Source organism: Heteronotia binoei, chromosome 6 (assembly GCF_032191835.1).
Source record: "Heteronotia binoei isolate CCM8104 ecotype False Entrance Well chromosome 6, APGP_CSIRO_Hbin_v1, whole genome shotgun sequence".
NCBI classification, from domain to species: domain Eukaryota; kingdom Metazoa; phylum Chordata; class Lepidosauria; order Squamata; family Gekkonidae; genus Heteronotia; species Heteronotia binoei.
The window spans coordinates 79,150,995-79,166,899 of record NC_083228.1 but is presented as its reverse complement, the minus strand read 5'-3'; the positions used below and the strand labels follow the sequence as shown (position 1 = coordinate 79,166,899).

General features: G+C 42.9%; 1 protein-coding gene across 1 annotated transcript in view; it reads right to left on the bottom strand.

Moving 5' to 3' along the window:
* CNNM1 (cyclin and CBS domain divalent metal cation transport mediator 1) overlaps positions 1–15,424 on the bottom strand; it is a 33,082-nt gene extending 17,658 nt beyond the window's left edge. The window contains exons 1-5 of the mRNA XM_060242679.1: positions 13,924–15,424; positions 9,968–10,111; positions 8,932–9,072; positions 8,129–8,298; positions 6,405–6,504 (exon numbers count right to left, since the gene is read on the bottom strand). Of these exons, the coding sequence (XP_060098662.1) occupies positions 6,405–6,504; positions 8,129–8,298; positions 8,932–9,072; positions 9,968–10,111; positions 13,924–15,424 (2,056 nt within the window). The remainder of the gene's footprint in view (positions 1–6,404; positions 6,505–8,128; positions 8,299–8,931; positions 9,073–9,967; positions 10,112–13,923) is intronic.
* Between the last annotated feature and the right edge of the window lie 481 nt (positions 15,425–15,905).

The following is a 15,905-nucleotide window of genomic DNA, read 5'->3' as shown; positions in this document are numbered from 1 at the left end:
AAGAAGGGAGGAAGAGGTGAAATTTGGACTTTGTAAATTTAAAGGACAGTGCTAAAAAAGTAGAAAGGAATTTATTGTTTGGTCTACTTGTGGTTTTGAAAAAAAGAGCACCATCGTCACAGACCTGCAGTACATACAATCAACACAGAAAGTATGTCAAGCATCGTAAGATCTCTTTACCAGTGAAAATGAGATTTGGTGGCAAGTAAAGCAGAAAATAGCGGATGAAAAGCCTACTCTAGGACTATAATACCATTGAGAAACATCGGTGGCCATTGCTTGGACGTAAAAATTAAAATAATGTTTTTAAAGTGTTTGGGACATTAAAAATTGTTGGAATTAATTGAGATGATGACAAGAAGATAAATACTATTGGACATATTGTTTGTAATGAACTTTAGAAGCCTTTAAAAGAAAAAGGGGGAAAAGTTGTAGAGAGAAGCAAAAAGTCGCGACCGCCATTTTGAAGGATTTAAAAATTTAAAAAATTAATATCTCGGCCTGGGAAGCTCTGAGGACGGTGAAATTAGGCTTGTTATAAAAAGCAAGCTCTAATCTTTTGAATCTGATAGTTAAATTTGAAATTGGTGAGATCAAAATTTTCGGTGTTTTTAAATGTCAGAACACAAGCAAACCCGTACAAGGGCTGCTTCATTGGAGAAAATGCAAGGATCAATTAGAGGCAATGGAGGCCAGAATGATGAAAGGCATGAGAAAGATGATAACTGCATCAAAAAAGAAATTATAGAAGAGATTAAAAAAGATATGGAAGATCTCAGAAAGGAAACAGAGGAAACATCTAAGAAAGTGCAGGAGGTAGAAGGGAGAATGAAAGTACATGATTCCACCTTGTCAAAAATGCAAGAAAAAGTGACAATCCATGACTGCAAATTCATGGAGACTCTGAGAGGAGTACCTGAAAAGGAAGATGGTGACCTGAAAGAATATATAATAAAAATAATTGCAGAATTTTTAGAGGAAGATCCTGAAGAGACTAAAAATATGTATGGCTATATGTATAGAGTGAACTCACTCTATGCCAAGAAAAATAATTTACTAAGAGATGTTGTCATAAGATACATGACAAAAGAAATGGTGGGAAAGATCATGAATAAAAACTTTGAAAAGACATTGATAGTGGGAGGCAGCAGAGTAAGAATTATGAAGGAGTTGCCAAGGCAAGTGATAAATGATAGAAGAACATATAAAAAACTGACAGAAAAATTACGGGACAATGAAATGAGGTTTAGATGGATAATACCTGAAGGCTTGAGTTTTGAACTTCAGGGGAAAAGAATCACAATTACAAATGCACAGGAACTGCGTAGATTTTATGAAGAACATAAAGAATTTGCACCATGATGGATTACAAATTATTGTCTTGGAATATAAATGGACTAAATTCACCACAAAAAAGAAGGGCAACATTTCATTGGATTAAGAAGCAAAATTGTAATATAGTTTGTTTACAAGAAATGCATATTAAACAAAAGGATTAAAAAATTTTATGGAATAAACAATTGGGGTTAGAATTTTTTTCATTGGCTGAACAGAAGAAAAGGGGAGTGATTTTTTATATTAAACAAGAATTGGAGCCAAAATTAGTGTTTAAGATTTAAATAATGACTATAAAATATATACAAGAATCTTGGCAGAATGGCTTAAACAACATTTGATAAATTTTATAAAGGAAGATCAAGCAGGGTTTCTTCCCAAAAAGCAAATAAGAGACAATATCAGAACTGTTGTAAATATTGTAGAATATTATGAAAGACATCCAAAAAAGGAAGTAGCATTATTTTTTGCAGATGCAGAGAAAGCGTTTGACAATTTAAACTGGGACTTTATGTTTGCAGTAATGGAGAAAATGGAGCTGGGAGAAAGCTTTATAAGAATGATAAAAACAATATACACTGAACAACGTGCAAGGCTATGTATAAATGCAGATCTTACAGAAGATATGATAATTAGCAAAGGTACAAGACAAGGTTGTCCGCTTTCCCCACTGTTGTTTATAATGACTCTTGAAATATTACTGATGCAGATCCAAGAAGAAAAAGAAATAGAAGGATTAAAATAAAAGGATTTACTTACAAATACAGAGCATTTGCAGATAATATAATGTTTACAAATGAAAACCCCATACAAGTCACACTTTTGTTGTTAGCCAAAATACATGAATATGGGGAGTTGGCGGGACTTTGTATTAATAAAGAAAAATCAAAACTTCTATGTAAAAATATGCAAATAAATAAGCAACAAGAATTGCAGAGACTAACGGGCTGTGAAGTCACCTCCAAGGTAAAATATTTGGGTGTGGAGAAAACAATGAAGAATACTGATCTGTTTAAAAATAATTATGAGAAGCTATGGCGTAAAATGGATGAAAATATGTTAAAATGGAATAAACTTAATTTGTCACTGCTGGGTAGAATAGCTGCAATTAAAATGAATATTCTACCAAGAATAATGTATTTGTTTCAAACTATTCCCATTGTGAAAGATAGTAAACAATTTGATAAATGGCGAAGAAAAATTTCAGAATTTGTGTGGGCTGGGAAGAAACCAAGGATCAAAATGAAAATTTTGAAATATGCAAGAGAGGTGGATTTCAATTACCAAATTTAAAATTATATCAGGAAGCATTTTGTTTAGTGTAGATAAAAGAATGGATAACGCTGTTAAAAAAAACCTCTTCGTGCTGGAAGGTCACGGAAATACATTGGGTTGGCACGCGTATTTGTATTATGGAAAAAAGAAGATGGATGGTTTTTTCTCTCACCATTACATAAGAAATAATTTGCTAAATACATGGATGAAATACAAGAAATATGGAGATGAGAGAAGACCGTTATGGATAGTGCCAGCTGAAGTAATAAAAATAACGGCTGAGATAGGTGATGAAAAGTGGTTGTCATATAATCAATTATTAAAAATACAAAGTGGCAAAATAGAATTGAAAACTGCTGAAGAGTTGAATAATAAATATGATTGGTTCCAAATGCAACAAATAAAGAGCTTGGTGGATAATGATATCAAAACTGAAGGAATAAGAAAAGAACAAGAAATGGAAAAAGTTCTGCTTGGAGATAATGAAAAATTAATTTCAAAAATATATAAATTACTTTTAAAATGGTCTACGGAGGATGAAGTAGTGAAATCTCAAATGATTAAATGGGCAATTAATGTAAATAAAGAAATACAGATGGAAACTTGGGAATACTTGTGGAAGAATTCTATGAATTAGAATGACATGTCATAGTATTAAAGAGAACTGTTTTAAAATGATGTATAGATGGTATATGACTCCTAAAAAATTGGCAAAGATGAACAATAAGATGCCAGACAGATGATGGAAATGTAAAAAACATGAAGGTTCTTTCTACCATATGTGGTGGACTTGTGAAAGAGCAAAAAAGTATTGGCAGATGATTTAGCAAGAAATTTTTAAGATCTTGGGATATGAATTCAAGAAAGTTGCAAAGACTTTTCTGTTGGGTTACAAATGGAAACATTTCCAAAAGAAGATAGAACTGTAATTTGGTACTTGCTTTCAGCTGCTAGGACATTATATGTGCAGTTGTGGAAGCAAGAAAAAATACCAGAGAATTGGGATTGCATTATAAAAGTTATGACATGGAGTGAAATGGACAAATTAACAAGAATATTAAGAGACTATGATTTAGAAGTTTTTAAGACGGAGTGGAAAAAGTTTAGAAGATATGTAGAAAAAGAGTGGAAAATAAAAGGACATTGGACAATTTTTGATAATGATTAGGTTTTAAAAAGAAGAAGAATATACATTTTTGTTTTAATAGTTAAGGGTACCTTTAAATATTTGCATTTTAAGTAAATAACACCGGCGGGGGTCAAGTAACGGGGGGAGGGGTGGGTAGAAAGTAATATATAGGGTAGATAAAATAAGTTATTGAAGATGTAAGAAATAGATTTATTACCATATGTTACCAATAAAAATTGTTTTAACTTGAAAATGTTTAACGGATTAAAGGATCAAACAGGAATAACAAGCTTAGTTTATATGGTTACCAGTTGTTTGGGTTTAATTTTGGAGGGAACATAATGAAGGAAATAAATATTTCAAAATTGGAGACCAATGGGCAGATGTGCCCTTAATTGTGGGATGCTAAGAGTAATTAACTGAGACCCTGCCATTACGCTCCACCCGTCTCCTTTTGTTGGAATCCACAAGTGTCCCCACTTGTGTCATGAAAGGGTTAATCTGTTGTTTGTGTTTACAACTAGTAGGTATTAGCACAGGGCCAATTAGGCATCACATAGATTTTCCAGCTAGAGAAAGAGGACGAGGTATTCTAAATAAGGGAATCTAGGTTTCTGTATTGTTTTACTGGGATTATTGCATGCTTTTGGTCATGTAGGCAGTTTTAGGGGGGGGAATGTTTTATTTGTTCTAGTCAGAAGAAGGGTTTTAGGCAACATGATGTTTAGATCAGGAGCAGTTAGACAATTTATTATTTTATATCCTCATTTAACCATTCCTTTTATTTCTTAGTAGTTTTCTTTTTAATCAAACGCACAAGACTATGTGCTGCTTTTATTTCCACTGTGCATTTTTAGTCCTCTGCTAATTTTTTTCCCAGCACCTCTCAGGCATGGAGGCAACTTTACAGCATCCACTTCTTTGAGCTGGGGCAATTGGCTGTGCAGTGTATCCTCTCTGCCCCCAGACCAGAGAAATACATTCCAATCTATCATTCCAAATTATATTACATTCTACTGGACACTGGTATCATGGACACTGGTACCAGAGTTTGCAATAAAATCAGATACCAAATCTGCTGCCACATAAACCTTAGACAACTTGGTCACTGGACTTAACATCGACACCAATTCAGTCTCATTCAATTGATCATCTTCTAACACTGTATATGCCATTAAATGCAAACAATACCCTTCGGTTCTCTACACAGGACAAACAGTTCAACCTCTGCGCCAAAGGATAAATCGATACAAATCAGACACCAAGAATCACCTGAGAAACCTACAGGAGAACACTTCAGCCTTCCAGAACATTCAACAGGTGACCTTGAAATAGCTGTTTTATTGCAAAGGAACTTCAGAAACACACTGGGAAGGGAAATTGCTGAGTTACAATCTCCCCACCTCAAAGAAGAGAATGCTGTCAGGTCACCTCCACACTTGAGAGGAGACGGATGGAGCATAATGACAGGGTCTCAGTTAATTCCTTTGAGCATTCTACAGTTAAGAAGGGATCATCTCCAATTCTGATATATTTATTTTCTTCACTATGTTTCCCCACAAAATTAAACCTGAACAAATGGTAACCATATAAGCTAAACTTGTTATTCCTGTTTGGTCCTTGAATTTGTTAAAAATCTTCATTATGATGTATGCTAATTTACTGCTCAAATCAGCCTCTGCCTTTATGTATGGACTGGTAACTTCGAGTAAGGCTTTCAAGTAAGGACAGCAACAGTTGCCAGCTGGCACCTCATCCCCCCTGACCCTCTAAGCTCTCCCCCTCAAGATGATGCACAACAGCAGCTTGAAGCAGAAGAAATTGGGAGTACCATTGGAGATGGGGGGTGAATAATATAATACGTTTTAGCTTGAATTGTTTTATGGGTTGTAATGTATGTATTTTTCAGAGCCCAGTGGTAGCTAGGATAGGACGATTAATAAATAAAAAATAACAACTTCCACATGCATTTCTGCTGGGCCTGAGTGGTTCTATTTAGTCTCTCAGCTACTCCATTCTGTTGTGGTGAATAAGGCATAGTGGTTCAATGCCTTCTTGCTTCATTAATCTTTGGAATTCACTGCCACTGTATTCAGTTCCATTGTTTGTTAACAATATTTCTGGAACGCTGCTAAATTTATTTTTCATAGTTGCAAGGTAAGCTCTGAACTTGTCAAAACTCCACTTTGGTGTAGTGATTAAAAGCAGAGGACTCTAATCTGGAGAACTGGGTTTGATTCCCCACTCCTCCAAATGCAGCTGCTGCGTGACCTTGGATCAGTCACTGTTCTCTCAACAGCAGTCCTCTCAGAGCTCTCTCAGCCCCACATACCTCAAAGGGTGTTTGCTGTGAGGAGAGGATGAGGAGATTGCAAGCTGATCTAAGACTCCAAGTGAAGGCCAGGGTATAAATTCAATCTCTTCTTCGCTTCCATTTCAATGTATCTGAAGAAGTATGCATATACATGAAAGCTTATACCTTGAATAAAATTTTGTTGATCTTGAAAGTGTCACTGAACTTGAACTTCAGACCAGCATGGCTATCCAGCTGAATCTATCTGCAGATTTATGTAAGCTGTGCATTTTGGCTACTTTATGGGGAATAGTGAACAAGAGATTTTGTTACCTGATATGTCCTACCCTGTGGACTGGCTCTGGCTCTTACCTGAGCAGACAACAGCCATGATGGCTGGGACACCATAGTAGGTAAAGGCTCCATTCTCAAAACGCAGGCCTTCCTTTCCTACTTCCACCTCCACTCTTCCCTAGAAAGAAAAGAAAATGCAACTCAGTGACACCAACATTCCCTGTCCATACAGGACAGTGTCATTCATTAAAATTGCTGCAGAATCTGAGGTTACATGAGCTTGGGACTTCCTGTTTTTCTGTGTTATGTAGGTTTTGCTACCACTGACTTTGGTTTATTGGTTCTGAAATTCCATAAGCCTTTGTTTTTCTGCTAGCAGCCTAGGTGTAAAATATAAGGCCATGCCCTGTAAATGCACTCTTGCCTGAATTTGAATCTGACATTCCCCATTCTCCAAGTGCCAGGCTCCAAAGCCTAAATGTATACTGCTATGAAGATGCCGTAGCTGTCTGGGTGTTGCTAACATCACAGTTAATAAAATGCATCTGGGCAAAAGTTCATCCTTGCAAAAGTTCATGTTATCACCATACAGTGGGCTGGCCTTGTACATTCTGGATTGAAACGTCCATTAAATTATATAGACTGGAAAGAGTATAAAAATGTGGCTCTGGATTTTGTTCTGGGCTGTTTGGCCAACATCCACAAATGTGTGTAAGGGTCTTGGTCCTGCAGTCCAGGAACATTCCTTGTGCTTTCTAAGAGTTCACACTGTATCAAGTATATAGACTTTTATATGCTATTGAGTATTGTGTATGATTTTAAAGAGTTAATAAACTGTTTTAAGTTTTAAGCTATTATTCTCTCTGGTCCTTTTCCTCTGGAGGCCTGTGTTCCCTAGCCTGTCTCCATCCACCCATTGAAAAGAACCCCACAGGGTTTCGGAGAGTCCCCAACAAAAGCAAACAAAAACTCTGCAGCCTAACAACTTTACACTAGGCAAACAAGCCCTTAGTCAAAGACAACTTAGACTTGTAGGTGATTCTTCACAAAAAACAGAAAATAGGAGATGCACGTCAAGAATGTTGGCAATATCAGAGGGGTAGGGCCTGGAACAATGGAGAAAATAGGCTAGGGGAGAATTGATGAATATCAATGAAAATGGTATTAGGAAAAACTTTCACTCAAAAGAATTAACAATGGCACACTGATTTTTTTAATCATGTCACAACTATGAACATACATATGTATGTTATATAAAGTTGCCTTGCTCTATCTAGTCAGCACTGCCTACGCTATTCTGACTGGTGGTGGAAGTTCTCCAGGGTCTCAGACAGAGAAATGCCTTTCCCAACACCTGTTACCCAACCCTTTAACTGGAGATGAGAAACCTGAAGTAGTCCTACACTGTACTCTCTTTCCCATATACCGGAGGTCCTGAGGCAGGAAGCTGAAGAGTTTGTGGGTGGAAAAAAGGATAAGTGGGCCCCCTGCACACAAACCATGTGCTTGTACCACCAAGCTGCAGCCTGTCCCATGACACCACTAAACATCCACTGCTGACAGAGGACCTGAAACTTGAAAACTGAATATCCAGATGAGTGTTGTGGTTCTGTAATATCAGAGCTAGGACTCTGGTATTACAGATCTTTAGGATAACACCCCACCACATGCTCCAGTCTTTAGAGTGCACCTTTAAAAAGTATTGCTAGATAAGTGAAGCCACAGTACAGAGGTAGGGATGCCCATACTACATAGTTTCCACCCTCTGGGATGAATGACTTCTACCAGAGGCCTTGACAAACCTGCAAGATGAGCACAAAGTAGTCAACCGGCCTGTTGCGCTGATAGAGGTAGTGTTCAGGGGCTCGTTTGTTCTTGTGGTCAAATTTCATTTCTTGGATGACATTGGGCTGTTTGAGGAGCAGCAGCAGGATCTTCTCTGAAAGATATGGTGGCTTGAAGGGTTCCACCTCTGCAGGAGAAAGAGGCAGGAAAGCAGCAGGTGTTTATGAGGGACTTAAGTGTTCTTACTTGTTTGACTCATCATGGTCACTGTGTGTTATGGAAGCTCAGGCCAGGAAAAGCTCCAGTACAGGCTGCACATGTGATCACGTGAAGTAGCTACACAAAATGGAAGCCCAGAGTAGCCCTGCACTCCATTATTTTTCATATATAAGAGAAGTCTTGAAGTAAGAAAGCTGAAGAACTCATGGGGAAAAAACATTAACTGCTCAAGGCATTCAGGTACTCATTCAGACAATACTGGTCTGAGGCACAGAGAGGGATGCCAGCCTTCAGGTGGGACCCAGGGATCCCCTGGAATTACAGCATCTCCAGAGTAGAGAGATAAATTCCCCTGCATAAAATAGATGTTTTGGAAGCTTGACTATATGGCATTGTACCCCACTGGGGTCCCTATCCTTCCAGGCTCCATCCCCAAATCTCCAGGAGTTTCCCAACCTGGATCTAGCAACCCTAGACCCCACCAGTAGCATGGAGAAACCAAGCAACCCTAGGCACAGAATTGCCAGAAGTACAAAGAAAGGACAATACCAGTTTTATTTCTGGTATTTTAAGGTCTGGATACCTGGGAAAGGATGGATACCTGTAGCCATGAAGCGATGTGTGGCCAGCAGAAGCTGAGGAGAAATCTTCACTCTTATCTCACTATCTGAAAGCTGGAAAATGGAGAAGTCATGGGGTTTCCGACCCCGATGGGGTGCTCGCTCCTTCTTCCGATTGTCAGCTAAAGGTGAGACCAGCAAAGATCATACTTGTAGTAAAGGTACTGTAGATCCACAACAGGCACTCTCTTCCTCCAGTCTTCTAGCCTGAAACTTCTGGGTTTTTAGTTAAGCAGATTTCAAGACTAACATTTCAAGACTGATCTGAAATTTTGAGACTATGATGCCTCCTCAAACGTTTCCAGGATTTTCTGATCATGTTCAGGAAGCTGCATTTAAGCTGTGATTCACTTAGCTACACCCCCCACCCCCATCTCTATCGAGCAGATCCAATTAGATGTTCTTCAATATTCCTGATTTCAAGGGCAATAAAGTTATTGTATACAATGATTATGATGCATACATGTCTGCAGGAAACACATTTTAATTTCACTTAAACAGATCCATGAAAACAATTAGTGGTGAGGTAAAGGCATTTTGCACATCCTGAGATGTACTGAGATTGATGTTTCCAGGTTCAGAGATGTTCAAGAATAGAACCAGCTGCAAGAATTCGGATTCCCATATCCACCCAGGTCTGTTTTTCCTATGAGGAAAGCTGCTTACAAAGCACTGTCACAGCTCTTGCCGGGAGCAGCAGCTCCAGTCTTTGTATATACTCCATCCATAGAGTCCATCCTAATGAGAGAGCTACCCCATGAAAGCTGGGTCTCAGGCATTAGAATTTTTTCCACTGCCAGGGCCAGCTGTGCAACATTCACTATTTCTCCCTGCCATTTGTTTGCAGAGGGGACACACAGCTGGACATATAACAGAAAAACATTTAAAATGTAATATAATAATCAACAGACTCCAAGATATGGATGAGGGGGCTTATATTTCAACACCTTTGGGATTCTGACTAGACAAGCCTTTCTCCAGTCCTAGGGATATAGCAAGAGTGCATCAAATACTCACTGTAGAGGTCGGTTTCATCCAGAATCTCTGATTTGATAATTTCCTCAATCACATCTTCAAGAGTTACAATCCCCATCACTTCATAGAAGGGGTCTCCTTCACCTTCATTATTCACCCGCTGCACAATTGCCAGATGTGACTTTCCTGCAAGGAGTGAAATAACAGACATAAGAAGCTCTAGTGCACTGCCCATCCACACACACCAAAGGCCAGAAATTAAATATTTGAGAATCTGCTGTTGACACCAGTGAATAGCAAGTCCCTCTTGAAATGAGTTATATACGCAAAAGATGGGAACAGATTCACCTTGACTAAATTTCAGGTTTTAGTTACAATGTGAAGTTTGGGGGGGGGGGGGAAGAGGTACATTCCTCTTGTTGCAAATGAAGGAACTACAGACTAACGGAGATGAAGCTATAATACTCAGCAGTGGTGAAAGTGAGTTTATAATAACATGAGAGAAAAAAAGGCTTGACAAGGAATCACTCATTCTGTGACAACATAAAACAACCAGTCAAGGAAGTCAAGAAACCTTAGCAATTGGCCCAATTTTTAAGTTTCCAGTCACATATATAAAGAAGTATTCTCTCACTGAGTACAGTCCTAATTGTAAAGCAGTAGCTATGTTAGTCTGTTGTAGTAAAACTAAAGTCCAGTGGCACCTTAAAGACTAACAATATTTATTTCAATACGAGTTCTTATAAGTCACAACTCACTTTGGATAAGCTACAATGTACTATGTGTCCATGGAAGTCTGTGGTGTAACTTTTCTTAAGACTGCACTGTCAGTCAATGGTTATGAACTGAAGCACTATAATCTCTTAGCAATTTTTTATTCTAATTTTTTTATAAATAACCATTTGTTCAAATAATATGAAACAAAGAGGATTTAGGCTAGGTTTCCAATAATCCGGACACCGGCGGGTAGGGAAGAAGAAGAGAAAAAATGTCCTGAATTTAGCTCTACTGTATACAGAATTCTCTGCTCTATAGCAAATAACTCTATGGGACAATACTGGCAACTGCTGTTTTCCAAATATACTGCTTCAGGCAGAGACCTCTATATGAGAAATTGTTCACTAAGAGATAGTACTGAGAGAAAAACAAGTCAAACATGACTCAGCAAGATTATTCTACACCGCATCAACCAAGTCAAGTCATGCAATACAATGCTCAGTACTAGTGAGTGAGACCTTTGAGAATTATATGCCATTTTGAATCCCACTTCAGTAGATGTTTTTATCTGTCACAGAAATACTCATGCCCCCCTTATTACAGTTCTAAGGAAAGCAATATCCTTGCTATTTGCCTCCTGCATTCTGATGGCTTTTAAGTTCTGCATTTAGGTATTTATATCCTGCTTCTTTCCCTAATAGGAACCCAAAGTGGCCTGCATAATTTTATCTTCCTCCACTTTATCCTCACAAGAACCCAGTGAAGTAGTTTAAGCTGACAGAGAGACACTAGCTGAAAATCACACAATGATCTTCCATGACAGAGTGAGGATTTGAACCTGGGACTCCCAGATCATAGTCTGACATGCTACCCACTACATCACACTGATGTATTGCCCTTTATCTTCCTTTATAATTGCACTGAATGGCTAGAAACTGAACTTAAAAAGAAAAGATTAGAGCAAAATTCCCAGTATTTTAGTTGTTGGAGCTTTATTACAAGGTTTGCAATAAAACGTTTGCAATATCACAAGATTTGCAATAAAACTGTGAAAGCTGGTGACCATGAACAACATCAAGGACCCATACTAGGCTCCATATGACCTAGGCAAAGTTGTCAAGTATCAAGGGAGTCTCAGTGTACACTTGGAGATTAAAGAAAAAAATCAAACATTTAGTTCCTCTATGATAAGAGGAATAAGTAACTGTCTTAGGTTGCCTATGTTTGAAACAGCGGCCAGCCACTAATCAGCACAGCCATTCAGGAATGAATGGACACACTCAGCAAAACTGAAGGATATAATGAACATATGAAGCACCCTTACCCTGAATCAGATCACTGGTTTTTCAAAATCAGTATTGACTAGAAATGACTCTCCAGGATCTCAGGCAGCAGTCTTTCATATCACCTACTACCTGATGTTTCCAATTAGAAAAGGATAACAGGAAGCTGAGTCCCACAGGGGACTTCTCCTTGCCTGGCTCACTTGGTTTATTCGTTTAATTTAAGTGGAAAACATTGTCAACAGTCTTTTCATCAACACAGCAGAAGCCAAAAGTTTCCAAGCAAAACTCTCCATCCTCTCTTCCCCAATCACCATCCCAACTAAAAACATGCTAACATTCCCATTTATTTGTTAGGCGTTTGGATTCCATGCAAAACTAATGCAGGCAAAATGTAAATTGTTTTTGTGGATGTTGCTGCCTCCAAAATGAGTTCCTAAATGCCCAAAACTTCAAGGAAACATTCTAAGACTTTGTGGTAAACAGACATGCCAGCTAAAATTCAAACAGACAACCACTGATTGCACTAAAGTATTGCTTCTTGATTTCATGTTCCATTTCACATTCACAAGTACCAAACTTGCATATATTGCACAGGAGAGGATCAAATGTTCAGTGCCATGCTTGAAAATTAATGACAATGGTGCAGGGAGAAACTGGGATTCATTTAGTTGCAGCCAGTATACCTTAAAACTCAGAGAATAATGGATAGGTAGCTGTTTTCAGCAGCTATCACATTGTGAATACATAGAATATCCATAGCACACCATGATCTGACCCAGGTTAGCCTGATCTTATCAGATCTTGAGAGCTAAACTGGATTGGCCCTTGTTAGTATTTGGATTGGAGACCACCTGAGAAATTCAGAATCACAATGCAGAGGAAGGCAATGACAGAACATCTCTGAATGTTTCCTGCCTTGAAAATCCTATGGGGTCACCACATGTTCCACCAGCACCCACAATGCTGCCAAACTCTACTGGCATGAGTTATGATGGAACCATCTCCTCTTTTAACAGAGTAAGAAAGCCACTTCACGTGCGGCCCCTTGCATGGGGTCAGACCACTCGTCTGTCAAGGTCAGCATTGTCTACTTTGACTGACAGTAGCTCCTCAGAAGCTTAAGTGTCTCACCGTTCACATCGCTCCCTACTTGAGTCTTTCAAATGAAAATGTAGGGATGGAACCTGGCACCTTCAGCATGCAAAGCAGATGCTCTACTGCTGAGCCACAGGCAATGTCATGCAACTCAGAGTCCTTGTGTGAACAGTGAATGAGAAATATGTGGGAGCAGTTAGTGTAAGCACTACGCATATTAGGTAGGACAAAGGCAGGGGCAAGAGATGTCTTTATGGAGATGCCTTCATCCCCAAGCAACTTTAGAAAAACATCCTTTATACCCATGTGGACAGAGTCAGCTAGAAGCTAATCTAGGGTTGTCAAGTCCTCTTAGCCCTCCAGTGGCAGGTGGGAGGAAGCTCTATGGGAGTGCAGGGGTGGGGCTATGTAATTGCATGCAGCACTCCAGCATGATAGTCACCACGTTGAGGATGCAGCACAGAGATGCTTCTAAAATACTAGAACGTCACCACATAGCCCCCCCAGCATGATTAAATCACTTTCACATGATATCACCACACAATGAGGATGTTGCACTGTGTGGTGGGGCTTCCCCCCCACTGGCCACTTAGTTGGCAGCAGATTGGAGCCCACCAAATTGTAGGATTCCCCCACTCCCACCTGGGGGCTAGCAACCCTAACCAAATCTCAGTGTAATTCCGGTTAATTGCTAGGGGCATGCAGAACCAGACTTCACACATGCATGCGCACATGCATGCCTGAGTACACAAAGACCCAGGTTAGGCAGCAGGTAGAGGACAGGGCAAGGCAGGAGGGAGCACTGTGGAGTCCCAGGGTACCTCGCAAGCAGGGCACGTGGGGAGCAGAGAGGAATGTGATGCTTGAGGGAGGTGAGCGGCTGGGGCCCCAGGCCCTCACCCTTCTTGAACTCCTCCAGCAGAGCATCCAGTCGTGTGTCATGGAACACGCAGTGTAGTGGCCGACGGTAGAAACGGGTGACGGTCTGCAGAGGGGTGCAGTCATCAGGATCTACAAAGGCCAAGTCCTTGACGAAAAGCAAGTCGACAATGTTGTCCCGCCGCTCGCCTTCGTAGACTGGGATGCGTGTGTAGCCCGAGCGAAGGATCTCAGAGATGGTGGCAAAGTCCAGCACGGCATCCGAGTGCAACATGAAGCAGTCACTCAGGGGCGTCAGGATGTCCTCAACGGCTTTGGTACGCAGTTCCAGCGCGCCCTGCACCATGGCCAGCTCCCCACTCACCAGGTCCCCATGTGGGTCAGCCGAACGCAGCGTCTCCATCAGCCGCTCCCGCGTGGAGAACGTGCTCAGCTCCTGCCTCAAGGCCCAGTCCAGCAGACGGCTGAGCGGATAGCAGAGCGGGAAGGTGGCAGCCATGAGCAGGCGGGTGAGGCAAAGCGTGTGCGCAGCGATGGCCAGCCCGTGGCGGGAGCACACCGAGTAGGGCAACACCTCGCCGCCCAGGAAGACCAGGCCGGTGCAGAGGAGCACAGGCACCCAGGGCACGCCTCGGCCGGCCTCCACCAGGGGGCTGGGGTCGCCGTGCAGCGCGGCGCACAGCCAGCCAGCTAGCACGGCGTTGGCGCCGGCCTGGCCCAGCAGCAAGGTGCACAGGAGGTGAGTCCCGCTCCCGCCGCGGCCGCGCGCCGCCTCCACCTTGCGCGCCTGCTCCCGCTCGGCCGCCGAGCCGCTGTTGCGCAGCACGCGCAGCTCCAGCGGGTCCAGCGACAGCACCGCCAAGCGCAGGCCGCTGAAGAGCGCCGACAGGCCCAGCAGCACCAGCGCCACCAGCGCCCGCAGCCAGCCCGCCGCCGGCAGCGGGACCAGCCCCGCAGCCAAAGCCGCCGCAGCCTCCTCCACCTGCAGCACGAAGCCGCCGGGCGCGCCGTGCAGTTGCCAGGCGCGCCCGTCCCAGGCGCACAGCCAGAAGCGGCGGCCCCCCCGCGCCCCGCCCGCCTCGCCCTTGCGCGGCTCCCGCACCTTCACCTCGGCCAGGGCCGAGCCGGCCGAGCCTCCGGGCAGCAGCGGGCCCAGCACCTCCACCTCCGAGGCCCAGGCGCTGCGCTCGGGACAGCGCTCCAGCTCGGCCGGCTCCTCCACGAAGACCAGCCGTCGCTCGCTGTGCTCCTCCAGCCCCCTGCTGCTGGCGTTGCCGTCGGCCGTCGGCTGGAAGTAGAGGCGCAGAAGGAAGCGGGACCCCTCGGCCGCCCGCAGCGCTCCCCCTTCGAGCCACACGCGCCCGGGCGCCGTGTCCTCCGGCCGTAGCCCCAGCAGCCACGCCGCTGCGCCCGGGGGCCGCGGCGACAGCGAGAAGAAGAGCAGCAGAACCGCGCCCCGACTCCGGCCCCAGCAGCAGCCGCCGCCTCTGCGCCCCAGCCCGGGACCCAAGCCCGCGACCATCCTCCACATCCCAGGCGCGCTTCTCAAAGCCCGGCTGCGAAGGGCAGGCACCGTCCGCACGTGACACTGCAGCGGAGGGGGCGGTGGGAGCGCTCGCCAGCCACGTGGGTGGGAGGCGGGCCGACCAGCCCCTTGGCAGGCCTCATTGGCCCTGCGGCCCCCTACCAGCTGTCACGTGGCCCCGAGCCGCCTCACGGGACCTCCAGCACAGGGACTCCGGGCAGGAGGGTTGTGGCCCGGGTAAAGGGTTGCCTTCCAAAGTCAAGTCAGCGTTCCGCCTTCCAGTGGCCTGGTCCTTTGTGACGCCGATGGATCTTCTGTAACCAAGGAGATCATCTGGCTATACACGCACACGCCGAACTGCGATCGTTAACGATCATTTAGTCGAGCGCAGGAATTCATCCTTACTGATAGCTAAAAAAAAGTTGTGCAGTCGGTTATTTCGAGTTGGGCCTACCGCCTTAAAAAAAAATTGGGAAAA